The following is a 16,053-nucleotide window of genomic DNA, read 5'->3' on the forward strand; positions in this document are numbered from 1 at the left end:
TGATTCCCAAGATGTTTTGGCCACTGGGCACTCTTTTGGTCGTGGTCGTGGAGGAAATAGTTTCAGAGGAGGAAGAGGTCGTGGCAGATTTGTTGGTCCAGGTTTGCTTCCTACACCCAATATGTCGTTCAATTCTAATACGAGAAACCAAAATCAAAGAGTTGTTCCAACATGTTACCTGTGTAATAAAAATGGACATATTAAAGCAAATTGCTGGTTTAATCCTCAAAATAAAGAAAAGTCACAAAACACTGGAAGCAAGAAGGAAGATAATGTTATCAAAACCGATGGGGAGGTAAAACAACTTCTACTGGCAGCATTGTTTGGGCTGCACTTGAAGCTGAATGATCAAGGACTGTGGTATATTGATTCAGGAGCAGTGACCCATATTACGGGAGATGTTGGTAAGCTCTCAAACTCGATTTCTTATTTTGGTAAAAATAGTATTGTCACTGGAGATGGCTCTCACCATCATATTTCTCACATTGGAGATGGAATCATTCTCTTGTCAAAATCATCCTTTAGTTTGTCAAATGTTGTCCATGCTCCTAATATCAAAAAGAATATTATTTCTGTGTCTAAACTTGTTGATGATACACATGCTTATGTTGAATTTACTCCCTTTTCTATGTGTGTCAAGGATCTTCGAACGAGGGAGACATTCGCTGAAGGGGAGCGACAAGGAAATATGTACATCTTCAAGGAAGATCCATTTGCACATACCAGTTCTGTCTTGAAGCCACCATTGAAGTCTAAGTCTTTTCGGTCTTAGTTATCTGTGTCAGGTCCTGAGTCTGTTTTTAGTCTTTCCAAATGTAATAAGCCAAGTCTTTGGCATGACCGTCTTGGTCACTGTAGTCATTCATTTCTTGAAAAACTTGTTTCAAGAAACTTGATTCCTAAATCGAGTTTAACACTTGATAAAAATAATAAAAAGTGCTTCAGTTGTCAAATGCATAAGAGTCATGTACTTCCTTTTGATTCATAAATAAAAGAGCTTCAAGGCCTTTTGAAATTGTTTATTCTGATGTTTGAGGCCCTGCACCTATTTGTTCCCTTTCTGGCAGAAAATATCATCTCATCTTTATTAACATTTACTCTCGTTATACTTGGATATTCTTTATAAAACATAAGTCTGAAACCTTTTACATATTTCACAACTTTCATGCCTTCGTTCAAAACCACTTCTCTACCAATATTCTGCATCTCCATTGTGACGGAGGTGGTGAGTATACATCGAAGGATTTTATTGATTTTCTCCAAAGTAATGGAATAAAGCGTAGAGTATCTTGCCCACATACACCACAACAGAATGTGATCGCTAAGAGAAAGCATAGGCATATTGTTGAAACAACCATGAGCATGATGCATGACAATAATCTCCCCATTAGTTTGTAGACATAAGCATTCCATTCAGCAGTTTACATTATAAACTGTTTGCCCATGACAGTTTTACAAAATAGTTCATCATATCTTTCTCTTTTCGAAATTCAACCTGATTATAATGCTCTGCATGTTTTTGGATGCACTTGCTATATTCATATTAATGATTCTCTCAGAAATAAATTTCAACCAAAGGCTTCCAAGTGTAGGATCGTGGGATACGCAGATGATTACAAAGGGTATCAGTGCTATGACCCTACGACAAGGCGTGCCAAATTTTCCAGGAATGTTGTGTTCGATGAGAATGATTTTGGATTACTTAATACCTGCCAAATAATTCCCAAAGAGGAAGTTTATCATCCATGGCTGAATGCAGAATTATTTGCAAGTATTTATGGCGATTGCTCACCTCAGTGTATTCAGGAGACACAGTCGGCTGGCCAGAATGACATCGACTCAGGCCAAGCGTACTTACCTCAATTGGGTGATCAGACAAATGGGGCTTCATATGCTAAAGAATGTGTAAACTCACAGACTCACCCCATTGATAAATTTAAAGGTAATGTCTACGTGCGAAGAGAAAAAGGTACTTCTCTTGTTCCTCACATAGAACCAAATACCCATGTGCATGTTGGAAGCATGAGGAGTTCAAATAGAACCAGACATCCTATTGACAGGTGGGTCAGCTACAATAATTTTTCTATGGATCTTCAACTCTTTTTATCTCAAGTTGATAAGCAAGATGAACCCGTAGGGTTTCATCAAGCCGCGAAATCAAATAAATGGATTGAGGCCATGAATGAAGAGGTGGAAACGCTCCATGAATGTCAGACATGAGAAATTGTTCCCAGACCTCCTAACAAAAATGTTGTTGATTCCAAATGGGTTTACAAGATTAAGTACAAACCCGATGGCACCATAGAACGATATAAAGTCAGGCTTGTTGCGAAGAGATTTACACAAGAATATGGGCAAGACTATGATGAAACTTTTAGTCCCGTAGTCAAAATGGGAACAATAAGAATTATATTGTCTTTAGCGGTCCAACATAAATGGACATTGAGTCAGTTGGATGTCAAAAATGCATTTCTTCATGGAGACTTGAAGGAAGAAGTTTACATGGAATAGCCTCCTGGATATGTTGAGGGAGACCCAAGCACACATGTATGTAGGTTAAACAGAGCTATCTATGGCTTGAAGCAAGCCTCACGCTCGTGGTTTGAAAGCTTCTCTCTAAAAATACAGAAACATGGATTCTCTCGATCCTTCTTAGACCACTCACTGTTCATCTTCAAGGACAAAGGCATCACCTCCCTGTTGTTGATATATGTTGATGATATCATTATTACAGGAAACTCAATGAGCCACATTGAGGAAATAAAAGGACTCTTAAGTCAAAGATTTAAGATGAAAGACTTAGGAGATTTGTGATACTTCCTTGGAGTTGAGGTAGACAGGAGGCGTGATTGCTTAACACTGGCACAACATAAATACACATTGGATTTATTGAGGAAATTTGGCATGCAAGATTGTAAGCCTTTGCCTACACCAAGTGTCTTACATCAAAAGCTCATCTCTTAGGATGGAGATTTGTACCCAGATCCTACAAGATATCGAAGTGTAGTCGGGATGCTTTAATATCTTACTTTTACTCACCCTGATATTGTTTACTCAGTCAATCAAGTGTCTCAGTTTATGCATGAGCCGCGAACGAGATATATGGATGTAGTCAAGAGAGTGTTGAGATATTTAAAAGGTACAGTTGGAGATGGGTTGATATATAAAAAAAGTTGGAAAAGCGAAGATATGCATGACGTCATGGTCTACAGTGATGCCAACTGGGCAAAAGATCCTGATGAAAGGAGGTCAGTTTCTGGGTATTGCATCTTTCTTGGGGGAAACTTAGTATCGTGAAGCAGTAGAAAACAAAAAACAATAGCTAGATCAAGTACTGAAGCTGAATACCGATCAATGGATGTTGCAACTGTTGAAGCTACTTGGACAAGGCGTTTGTTGAATGAGTTGGAAGAACGAATCTCGAAATCTATCATATTGTGTGATAACCAGAGTGCCATCAAAATATCCTTCAATCCCATTTATCACAGTAAGACAAAACATATTAGATAGATCAACATTTCATCCGACAGAAGGTTGAAGACAAAGATATTGAGCCTCTCTTCATCTCTACGAAAGACCAGGTGGCAGATTTATTTACAAAGGGATTAACAAAAAGTAGATTCTGGTTCTTAAAGAACAAGTTGTCCATGGTACAAGACCACACACAACTTGAGGGAGGCTATTAAATGTCGTCAAATAGGTTGGACCAGTTTGGGTCGGCGGGTCGAATCCAGACCCGAACTGCATATTGCGTGTTTGACGTCCTTGTGTCATTCTTGTAATATTGTATTTACTTCAAAATTGTTTTATAACCTGTGCTGTATAAATATTAACTATTAGGTCATGTATCATTAAGTGAAATACGTGAGCCTATTGCAGCTGATAACTCTCTGTTGTTTCTCTCTTCCTCTATCTTCTTTTCTTCTTTATTTCTCCTATTGCAGATCGGCTCAGGTGGACACTCAAGATTTAACAATATCTTGACAAAAACTCTATTTCCGATCGAAAAAATAAGTTCTCTATGTTGCCGATCAGCATAACTCTTTTGTCGACTGTGGGCAGTCTATAGTCTTTCTCGGATCATCAGGACTTCCTGAGTATAGTGTTGTAGTACCATTGGCGGATCCATCTTCCGCTTGCCAACTTTGTCCCAATAGACTGACCATCGACAAGGCCTCCCATACAATGCTTTGTATGAAGTCATCCCGATGCTAGTGTGGTAGCTGTTATTGTATGCAAATTCTGCAAGACTTGTATGAGAATCTCAATCCCCATTTCAAACCATCATGCATGCTTTAAGTATGTCTTCAAGAGTCTGTATTGTTCGTTCTGATTGTCCATCGGTTTGGGGATGAAAGGCCGTACTGAATTTTCACTTTGTACCCAAGGCTAGTTGTAACTATTCCCATAACCTCGAAGTGAACCGTGGGTCACAATCAAAGATAATTGAGACTGAGACTCCATGCAATCTCACAATTTCTCTAACATAAAGGTCCGCCAGACTATCCAATGATTGGTTGATGCATATATAACATCCCCAAAATCCTAGACTTGTAACTTTTTAGGAAAATTTTGAAAGCCTTATAATCATTCTTTTATTAGAGTTTTAAATAGTAATTCAGCGGAAAATAGTATTTTTGGAATAACAAGTCAATAGACCTTGGGCGCATTACTTGCGAAACCTTTCCTTTCACAACAGATTTGAAACTCCGTATATTAAAAACCAACTAGATTAAAAAATGCAGTTTTAATAATTTAGAGTTTATACAAAAGAGAAATTTTTAAGAAAACCCTTATGCAAAATTACAGAAATGTCCTCAAAAGCGAAACATCAGGGAAAGAGTCTCATCTTGATACCATGACATCATCCTGCCATCGTTAGTCGTACCGACCTAATCATCACATGTACCCATAAGATGGGTCAGTTTAATGAAACACTGGTAGGTACACAAATATAACAATTTAGGACAAGACTAACACATACTTTTAATTCATACATGATATACAATTTAGAATATGCAGAAATGAGCATACTAATCTTGTTTCTGTATCGTTCCTATATCATCAAATGTCTTCGAAGAGTGAGCAAAATTAGCATAATTCAGAACCAAACTAACATATATGTTGTTCCTTTCACGGCATGCAAGTCAAAATAAGTAAAATGAACATGATACCTTTATTTTGATATTAGCTGTCCAACAGGTATGCACAGGAGCGAAACGTAGAAACAACTGAGACTGACTAGGGATTTGTTATGCTATTGATACCCTGAACAACTAGCTGAGTCTACTTCTGACAACTAATAACCAAAAGAGAATTTCTCAGAGGCCACTTGTTCAAGGAATGCATTCAACTTTTGCAGAAGTTTCATGGGATCTGGCACCTAGGATAAATTTTGGTAGTCCCGTCTCATAACTCTGATGACTGGGGATACTGAGTCATTTACCCGATGGGTGGTTGTTAACAACTTGTCCATCAGAGTTTTTGTACCATCATATCCTCTCCCTTGATGAAAACAAAGAGATGAATGAGTACGTCAGGTTTTATTTAACTGAAGATCCATTCTACATGCTTTGATTTTTCAAACCAGCTCGAGCATCTTACCTGTAAAGGCGATCATCACCATTTATGTGATTTCAACAATGTGCCTTTTGCACCCTTCGAGGTTACCATAAACCTCTCATCCAATCATCGTAGTACTAATATGTCGTGCCTGTCTAAAAGTATGGCTACGATAAGAGGGATATTGGTTTCTCAAAAGAAACCTCAACTCCATTGTTTCGTAAAAGAAACGATACAACTATATTATTTAGTTTGACATGATCCGGTCCTTTAAAACCACTTGTACAACCTTATGCAATTTGCACGATACGAGATCGCCATGGATCTCTCATCCATTTATCGCAATATCAACATGCTGCACATATCTTGCGATACTGCTTGCGATAAACAGGGTATGGGTTTCTTAGCAGAACCCTGCCTAAGCACATGCCCATGCCCCCAACCGGGGTTATTCGAGTTATATCGAAATCTCAAACCGAAGTTGTAAAACATTTCTCCCAAATGCGCCGACTTTGGGAAAACTTAGTTGCAATTTCGCAACCTATAAGCTAGAGGATCCTGTTGAGCTAGTGAATCCTGTTGAGCTTAGTTACAATTGATGGTGTTGAGTTAGAGGATCCTGTTGAGCTAGAGAATCCTATAGTATACATACAATTAGTTGGGAGCCTTATATATTTGACTATATGTAGACCATATATAACTCATGCAGTTCATGTAGTGAGTTAATTTATGAATGCTCTCAGATCATTCATTTGGCAACAATACTCAAGATTATCAGATATGTCAGAGATTCTATGCACTATGGCATGTTTTTCTCGTCCTCGTCCGATAAAGAGCTGAGAGCCTTTTGTAATGCTGACTTTGGAGGCTCCACTAGATATCTACTTTCCACTACAGGATTTTGTGTTTTCCTTGGAAGTTCTTTGATCTCATGGAAGAGCAAGAAACAACAAAGAGTTGCATTGTCCACTATAAAAGCTGAATACAGAGCGATGGCTCAAGTTGTGTATGAGATTATTTGGATTGGATGGTTATTAAAGAAATTGAGAATTCCACGTGAAAAGAAAACTCAACTATATTGTGACAATATGAGTGCTATTCATATTGCAAAGAATCCAGAGTTTCATGAGCACACTAAGCACATTGAAATAGATTGTCATTATACAAGAAGGGCTTATGAAGAGAGATTATGTCTTTGGAGCATGTTAGCTCAAAGAATCAGATTGCAGATGTGTTTACAAAAAGTCTTTCTCCTTTGCATTTCAGTTATTTACTTTCCGAACTTGGAATGATTCCTTTACCTCCTTCCAAGTTTGAAGGGGAGTATTGAAAGTCTATATAATATAGTGTATCATAAAGTTATGTAAAGTAACTTATTAGACAAACATGTACATACCCTAAAAAGAAGGGGTATACTAGTCTTTTTATTTCTTTTCCTTTTGATGTCTTAAGGAGGGTCGGCCCCTTTATTGTAAGTGGCTCTCATTCATGATGTGTATTGAATAGAATATGAGTACTCTACTTTTTGTGTTGAGCCTCCTCTAACCTTAACCTCTCTCCCTCCTATTTCTTTACATCTTTAACAATTGACAAGTTTTAAACTGAGTTTCACTAACTATGTTTTGGAACAAAACAATCAGATAACTACAATTAGCAACAAGAAGACAATGCCATTTCTACCATTGAGATAACTTTTACCACATGTATTGTTGATAATCCTCCTCTTAGGTCTTTGGGTGCTATTTCGGCAATGTACACTGGAATCTGTTAAAACACTTTTTTGCATAAGTTTCTCGAATGAGTGCATGTACACTAGTCAATATTTCAACAGAACATGTTAAAAGGAAAAAAAAGAGCATAGTGACAAAGTATAGCTTGCAACCATTATGTCTTTTTGTAAGATTAGTTCTGCAAAAAAACTTGACATGTCACAGCTATAATGTTAATGTTATCAATCTAAGGCTTGGAAATTTAATGGAGTGGAATTCAGAGAACTTGTTTCCTTTTTAAAAATGGCATAACAAGAACATCAAAAAGATTCTTTTGAAGAAAAAGGTAGAATCAATAATTAGAAAGTTATGAATATTCCATCATATGTTCCTAGACTACAGACATGTTCTTGTTCTTTTTTACACCAAGCTGAAGGACATCGCAAGTTCGAAACCCACAGGTGTGCATCTCTTGCCATGAGGTTACGGCTGGCAAACAAGCCAAATGATCTGAACACAGTGTTAAGGCTCAGCTCATTTACTAATCGATTGAGCTCGGGCTGGGGCTCGTGCTTGTGTCTAGCCAAGCTGACCTGAACTCAGCCTGTCCCAGAGTAAGATGAGCCAAACACGAGCTGGCTCATGTAAAAAATTGTATGTGTCCCAGAGTAAGATGAGCCAAACACAGGCTGGGGCTCATTTACTAAAGTTTCATACTATTGCAAAACAGATACTCACTTTGTTGGTCAATGCCCAAAGGCTTTGCATCAGGGGGATCAACATTCAGGTAGATGGCCATCAATTAAGAAAGGTTTGAATCGGGCGTAATCCCAAAGACAGTGAAACTAAAGATCCAAACATGTTCTCTGTGCTGGGTAACTTAGAGGATCATGATGAGGCTAATGTTTCTAGGACTGGTTTAGATGAGCTTGATGATGTCAATGCCAACACTTACAGCCTTAGAGGCATCCCTTTGGAGAAAGATGTTGGGGTTGCGTCTTTCAAAATTCAGAATTTTGATTTTACTCAGGCTGAATCAAAGAATAATGATGCTCTTAAATTGTCTTCGCAGTCTGAATTTGCCGATTTGGTGTATGAGACTCACCAATTAAATGTATTTTCTGATTCTTTGCAGGAAGAATGTGGGTCGAGAAGGTCTGGGCAGAATGATTTTTCCGGCCATAGTATTTTGGATGGAAATTCTGATTATTTTGAGCAGTCTAATGTTGGACAGGTGGCAACTCTTGACAAGGTTTCTGCTGAGGCTGGAGAGGAAGTGGGGCCTAGACAAGATCAGTTAGAGGTTGGGCTTGTGGTATATGGGAAGATAACTCCTATGTTAGCTAGGAGTCCTAATTATGATGCTGGTAAAAATGAGAAGTTATCTTTTAAGTTCAGTTGAATGATTCAGGAAGGAGTCCTAAGTAGGAAGTTTTTTTATTTAAGAGGGACCCAACAGTTGGTCCAAGAAAGTGCTCCAAAAGAGACTTTATTGGTGCAATCTAATGTGGAGCCTATAATGGACATTAAAGGTGGGTTGCTGAAAGGATTTGGTACTCCATGTTATAAGAAAAAAGTCGATCTAAGAAGGAAACTCATCTAACTGTGGGAGACGCGGGATCTCAAATGGAATCAAGTTCAAGATCATTAGCTAAAAATCAAGGTCCATCTTAGTCAGTTTTGATTTTTTACTATGGAATGCCATAATCTAATTAGTCATGTTTTTCAAAGATTTATTTGGTTTGTCTTCGTTGGATGTGCTTCTAGAAAGATCGTTTGTAATTCTCTATATTTGATTACTGAAATGGAAGGGAGGCTATCTTCCAACGGTCTTCAGAAAAAGAATGGTAGCTGAACCTGTTAGAGGAATGGTAGTTTGGATACATCACGTGCCTACATATCAAAGGTGTACAAAATATGGCCAGTATTTGGGACAAGATAATAGAACAAGTACCTGAAGCTATATATGCATATAGAAATTGGTTGGTAATAATTAATTTAATCTCCTGTCATACCAGTTCCTAAAAGCTTAGTTGTTGGTCCTTTGCTGAATCTGGACTTGCAGACATACTCTGTAGCTTATAAGTAGAAAATATTTAGTACTTTTTATATTCAAACTGTTTCTTTAGTCGATCAGCGATCAACAGCTCACACTGCATTAAAACTTTATGATTAAATTAATTTGATCCAAAGCCTATTTTTCAGTAAATAAGCGATAAAACACATTTACAGATTCAGATTAACGAAAAACACCTGTATCTACAATTTTGAAGTGGTTATGATAGCTAGGAGAATGGTTAGGAGCTCAAAGAAAAGAGCATTAGTAGCGAAATTTTGTTACACGTCATAATGCAAGTACTATATTCATTCTGTTAAATAGGATTAATATTTAAGCTGGCTAGAGTCTTAGTAAGATCTAAAACATAGTTTGTACAAATAGCTTACCACATAAGAGAGTAGGCCAAGTCCAAAGCCTGTTGATAACCGTCCAAGATCTAAAGGCCAAACACCCTGTGACAAGAATTTCAGTTGTTTAAAAGAAGATGGTTCTTCTGAAACTTTCATGTCAATGCATTATAGTAAAGAAATGAGACCTTAGACAGCGAAATGGCTATCCACCCAGCAATGAAGAAAACAGATGATGTTCCCATTGTCTGTATTTTGTTTGGTCCGTAACCAACAATAGATTAGATGCAGCAAAAAAAACACTAAAAACTTCAACTCTAGATATCAAATAGTATAAGTACCGCTCTCCGGCCAATGAGATCAGCTACTCGTCCACTTGTTATTGCACCAACCATGGCACCAACACTCAAAATTGATCCAAAAACAGAGTACTGAATCCAATTACCAAAAAAGAGGAAAAGTGTCAAGTTGTGTTAAACTATAGGTTCAATGAGAGGATGACCAGTGCTCAAAATGGGCACCTTGCAGGTACTCGGTCCAATCATTAGTGAGATTCGTGGCATGACCGGGTCGAGTACTGGATCTGCTCTCATGTTTAAGTTGGTACAAGTTGGAAATTTGTTGCCCACTTGACAAAAGGCGATGTCACAAATATCTCAAAATATCTTGAAAAATCTGGTTTTCTCAAGGGCACGTTTTGAAGCCAGAAAATGGTAAGTAGAATGCAAGTAGGAAAGAAAAAAATGACAACTTTTTCAATCATTCCAAATGGGGAGATTTTTTCTAAAAAATGTGATTTTTTATAAGAAAAATTCTTTCACCTGGTAGGGTGGAGAAAATTTTCTTATAATTTTTTTTTTATTACGGCAACCATTCACCCACAACACATCTCATCCCATGGGCTAACCACAAGAAGAGCCTTCTCCATCTTCATTTCCCTCCCACCCATTTTCAGGTCTCTCTCTCATTGGGGACTGATCGACCCCCCTCCCCCTCTCTCATTTTTCTCACATTTTTTATTTTATTTCTCTCATGCTACACGAACAAGTAAAAAAAATTTATTTAGAAAAGTTATCCTATCAAAACTTTTCCTAAGAAATTTTCTTTTCTGTTAGAATCTTTCTTGCTTGCAAACGTGCACTTTTAAAGTGAGAAAATAGTAGGAAAAGTGAAAGTATAAAAAAAAAAAATAGAACTTTTCAGCCGTTCTAAATGAAAAAAAAAACTTTCAAAAGAAAGTTCTAAAAAGTCTGATTTTTTTAGGAAAAATTCTTTCGGTATTAGGGCACCTCCAGCTTCATCTTCCTCCCATCCACCATCATTTTCAGTTCTCGCTCTTCATCTTCCTCCCACCACCACCATTTTCAGGTCTCTCTCTCTCCCTCACTTTTCCACACTGTTTTTTCTCAAGTTAACAAATAAGTGATTTTTTCATTTGGAAAAGTTATCATATTAAAACTTGTCATAGGCAAAATTTTCTTTTCCTATGAAAGTTTTTCTTACTTCCAAACGCGTCCTACGAAAAATCTTGAAAAACTATAAGCACATATAAAAATGTACATTTACAAAATCATAATAAAAAACAATAATAGAAATATTGCACGAAACTGTTTCCTTCGATGTCTCGATAAAAACACGATATTTTCATGACAGGGTACCTTGAAAATATCACTTTTTATGGACATTATAAATACGCACCATTTTGAAAATATCAGTGATATTTGTGACATAGAGATAAAATCAGGATCCAGTACGGACCAAGGCACGAGCCAGGAGGAGTGAATGGAAGTTGGTTGATCAGCAGACCTGGGCTGAAGAAAGGTGGAGGTCTGCAGTGATGGCTGATTCAGTTGGAGACGAATATCCCACCTGAAATTTCATACACACAACTGAGAAAGGAACCACCAAGACGAGAGTACTCTGGTATCATGATGATGAGGGGAATTTGAAGATTAAGAGAGAGAGAGAGAGAGAGAGAACCCACCGCTAGTCCGGCAACTAATGAGCCACACACAGCCACAGACGTCCCGAACAGAACCATCTTTATCGATCCCTTCTCTTTTGGAATGAGGGTGTCCTCTATCTCAGACGCCATTCTCTCTCTCTCACACACAATCTTACTTCCTTTGCTATCGCAACTCAATAGGAAAAAACTCAAGTCTCTCTCTCTCTCTCTCTCTCTCTCTCTCTATATATATATATATATATATATATATATATATATATATATATATAATATGCGTTCCTTAGGCTCCTTTTTAGTTAGGTCTCGTTTGGCTCCTTCAAAAATCTTAGTTTTACTGTGATCCATTTTTCCGGTGATCCAAAATCAATGGCTAATGAAGGTACCAGTTTTTCCCTGCTCAAGAAAATATGGTCTTTTGTTTAAAAAAACATGATCCATCCAAGAGTCTATTCTCACTAAATCTAGCATCCAATGGTTTAGATCTATTATAAAATACTTAAAAACCTATGGAGCAAAACAGGACAGAACAAGAAACGGGGCTAATATGTTCAGTTCTTCTCTCTCTATATATTTAGGCAAATGCATCGCAGGATGTGGAGATATAAACTGGTCGGATCTAACCATTACCGAATCTGTGAGCTTTAGGATATATCATAATCGGATCTGGAGTCAGATTCAGAGTTGGATGGACATCAGCTAAAACGGAATCCGAATTTTAAGACAGTTACACATATTGGGATTCAGGTCGCAGATTAGGATTTTATTTGAACTCAGACTTGGTTTCAGATGCAAAACTTAATAATGAGCCCGGATCCTATTATTAATCAGATCCAACTTTTGGCTACTGAGTCCGACTAAACAGATTTAGATTCGGTTGGATCCTACTTGAATCCTAACTGTTCACCACCTACCAGACTGCCTCTATTTGACTTAAATTTTCGTCACAAAAGAAAAGGCAAAAGAGTTAGAAACAATGGTATCATTAATAGGAATAGAGAGTGTCATCAAACACTCAAGAAATTCGATGGAAGTTGAACAAATTGGCCTGAATCAGTGTTCGATGGCGCGTCCGAGCATTTGAGCAGTACTTGCTGTTCGATGTTACTCCTTGTCCTTAATAGAATCAGTTCGAATCGGCAGCTCACAAATTCAATTGAAAATTGACCTGAATTGTTTTCTTTTCTTTTTTAATTTTTGTGATAGCTATGATATTCATTTGCTATAATATTGTTTAAGAATTGAACGTGTATTTTAGAGTTTTATTAAACACTATAAATCATCATTTATTTCATTTCTATATTTTCCTTGTTTCAGACAAATTTTCATACAGTTTTTAAAATTTTGACTTTCAATTAAAAAATAATTTTTAATATAATGGTTCAAAATGCTTTCTGAATCTTTTTGAAAAATTGTTTGGTTTACGAAGAAATTAAAACATTACACAAGCTGCCAAAGAGAAAGATAGGAAATGCTTATATTTGGTGAATGGTTGTTGATTAAAAATATTGTTAGATGAGTCACGAATAGAAGCAGATCCAGTGTTCTGCCCCTATAATAAAAGGGGGGACCCCAGTGTACTGCTGCATTGCCTCTTCCCCCATGAAAGATGCTGCTTCCACAATGACTGGTAGGTATTTTGTCTTAAATAATTCATTTGGTAACACACTAAGGGTAAGTTTGATGGCATGTGCGCGGGACAAAAAGCACAAAAAGATCATGTTTTTTGACAAACGTTGGACGCGGCGAACTGCGTTCCACGCGTCCGTGTTCTTTTGGTTCCACGTACCCCTGTTACAAAAATAACAGGGACGGGCAGAACAATAATAAAAAAAAAAACATCGACGGGTGCGCCGCACACGTCGATGCGTCGTCTCTCTCCCCCTCATGATGGGTAAAGTCGGTCTGCATAAGAGGGAGAGCTCCTCGTTGAAGGCGGCGGTGAGGGGCTAGCGGAGCTTCTCGTAGTCCTCGTTGAGGGCATGCTTAGGTTGAGAACAGATGCCTTTTCCACTCGTAGAGGGACCACAGAAGCTCTGTTTTGAGCCCCAAATGTAGGGTTGGAGTAGAGATTGTACTAGAGATGCAGAGTTTTGAAGGAAAAAATTGTGGGTCTTTCTTAAACGAGAGATTGAAGGAGGAAGATGAGTTTAGGAGCTGTTCTGCGGAGGATGACGAGTGGAGGGACGCGGTGGAGTTCATAGACGATAATCTCACCAAGAAATGCTTCCATGTTGTCGAAGATTCTGCGGATTCCGTCGTCGGGGAGGGCTATTGCACACTCTACTTCAAGGGGGTATCGGCCAGTCCGAGTGTGGATGGTGTTTCGGCAATTGGGGTTGTCCTGCAGGGACCATCGAAGGACTATTCTGTACAGGTTTAGAAAAAGCTTGATTTCTATGTCGAGGAATCGCTGGTTGAACATCTCGAGAGAGAGGACGGTCTATTGGCTGCACTCCAGAATGGCATGCACCGGATTTCGGCGTTCACCGATTCATAAATTATTTATGATCAGGTGAGGTTGTCGAATTCGAAAGCCTTCTCTGTTTGAGTCTGTTCTTTGCATTATCTGTTTGGTGTTTGCTTTGAAGTTTGATGAACTAATCGATCATATGGTAAGGTGGATAAAGTTCATTGTGAATAAAAAGAGATCTTTGATTACGAATTTGTGATTGGTATAAGATCAAATTTACTCATTTTTGCATTTTTGGTGGAGGAATGAAAAGCCCATTTCCTGGAATGCTTTATGACATACATGAAATATTGAATCTGCATTCTACAAAAGATAGGGAAAGCTATTCCTAGTTATTAGTTAAGAATCCCTTCTTTCATTTTCTGTAGCAGATGAGAACGCCATGCACTGTCAAAATTCCAATTTGTGGAATCTAATTTCCACTATGTGTGCCAGAAATAGTTGATAATTAAAAAAAAAGGTGTATCTGGTTGTTAATAATGATAGTGCCACTGAATTTTGAAATAGGTGAACTATGGTGTTCGGGATCACACTGAAGGGTTATTAACTTGTTAAATATGAACAGATTGCGAGTTCCAAGGAGGTTGAAGATCAGCTACTAGTGGCACTCAAGCAGAGGATTTTGGAGCTCGCAAGTAGGTTGGAAGTGTTTGTCTTGGAGCTTGTGCCCAGCAGCGAGCTTAAGACGGCTTTGAGATTGGCTCGAGAAGCCATTGGAGTGGTTGGTTGATCTGGGGATGGTCTGTCTGGAGCTTTAGATTGTCCCATCTGTTGTGAGGAGAAGCATCCATGGCAGTTAATTTCTATCGGTTGCTTTCATAGATTTTGCACCCATTGCATGATAAAATATGTAGATGGAAGATTACGATCTGTGCAAGTTCCTATTAGATGCCCACAGCTAAGATGTAAGCATTATCAAAGATTCTAGCAGTCATAAATGCATGTAAGCATAAACACATGTACACAGGGATTGGATTTTCTAAGCTTCTTGACATTCTTATGCAGCATGAAGATTACTAGATACTCCTATCATGCTAATAGAGTGCTTGTATTCCCTTTCTATTTAAACTATTAATGATGTCTTCTGCTTATCAGTCCAGATATAGCCAAAGACAGGCTTACCTTGTTCAGTAGATTTATTAGTATAACTTGTTATTAGCATTATAGATGTTCATAGGTAAAAAGTTTTAATATTATGGTGTCCTACTACTTATTTATTTCAGTTCTTAATATGGCATATGTTGTAATTCTGTCATGTTTTTAATAAGTGTTCATAAACAACACAAATTATGTTAAATCATAAATGATATTCTACAAAGTTGCCCCTCTCTGTTGAGAGCTGGGGTCATAAGTGGTGTTTTCTCCTTCCTTTTTTCTTTTCTCTTTTCTATTGCAGACTCCATTCAGGTTTAGCATACTTGATATTTCATCGTGAGGTTTTTTCTTTTTCTTTTTTTGCAGAATCATCCATTGTGATTGATATGAGAGACTTCCATTAGAGGTGAATGAGAGACTTCTATTGCAAATTATACAAACTTTTTTTCAATGAAATTGTTATTGAGAGGCATGAGGTCATTGCTTCACCAAGTGCCTTAACTATGAATCTTAAATTCTTAATAAAATACTTGCAACTGATAAGAAGGGAAATGAAGATTGGAAACTTTATGGAGTATTAAGTCAAACCTTTTTAACCCACTACTACCATATTAGGTAGAGCTTGACAAGAAAGAATGAAAAGTATGCTCATTCCTGCAATTCATAAAAAGTAACTTGAGCAGCTATGTGTTGACCTAAGTTGGTGTAAGTAGAGGAAAACAAGCAAACACCAAGAAGGAAACTGAATATTGACCAACAACAAAAATGTATAGTTGTATGCAATATCTGAAAAAGCCATAGACATGTATGGAATTGCACCTAAAAGCTTTTTAAGCAGGGAATCA

General features: G+C 37.7%; 1 protein-coding gene and 1 long non-coding RNA gene across 2 annotated transcripts; one reads left to right on the forward strand and one right to left on the reverse strand.

The window, feature by feature from the left end:
* Positions 1 to 9,367: 9,367 nt before the first annotated feature.
* LOC149839455 (sugar transporter ERD6-like 7) lies at positions 9,368 to 10,072 on the reverse strand. Its single transcript, XM_090004871.1, has 4 exons — positions 10,019 to 10,072; positions 9,866 to 9,925; positions 9,717 to 9,782; positions 9,368 to 9,424 (listed from the first exon to the last, which is right to left on the reverse strand). The coding sequence occupies exons 1-4, from the start codon at positions 10,070 to 10,072 to the stop codon at positions 9,368 to 9,370; spliced, it is 237 nt and encodes a 78-aa protein (XP_089860997.1).
* Positions 10,073 to 13,726: 3,654 nt separating this feature from the next.
* LOC149839456 (uncharacterized) lies at positions 13,727 to 15,464 on the forward strand. Its single transcript, XR_016431484.1, has 2 exons — positions 13,727 to 14,155; positions 14,679 to 15,464. It is a non-coding gene; the product is annotated as an uncharacterized LOC149839456 (long non-coding RNA).
* Positions 15,465 to 16,053: the final 589 nt, after the last annotated feature.

This window comes from Nuphar pumila, chromosome 4 (assembly GCF_984573655.1).
Source record: "Nuphar pumila chromosome 4, dmNupPumi1.hap1.1, whole genome shotgun sequence".
Classification (NCBI taxonomy): Eukaryota; Viridiplantae; Streptophyta; class Magnoliopsida; order Nymphaeales; family Nymphaeaceae; genus Nuphar; species Nuphar pumila.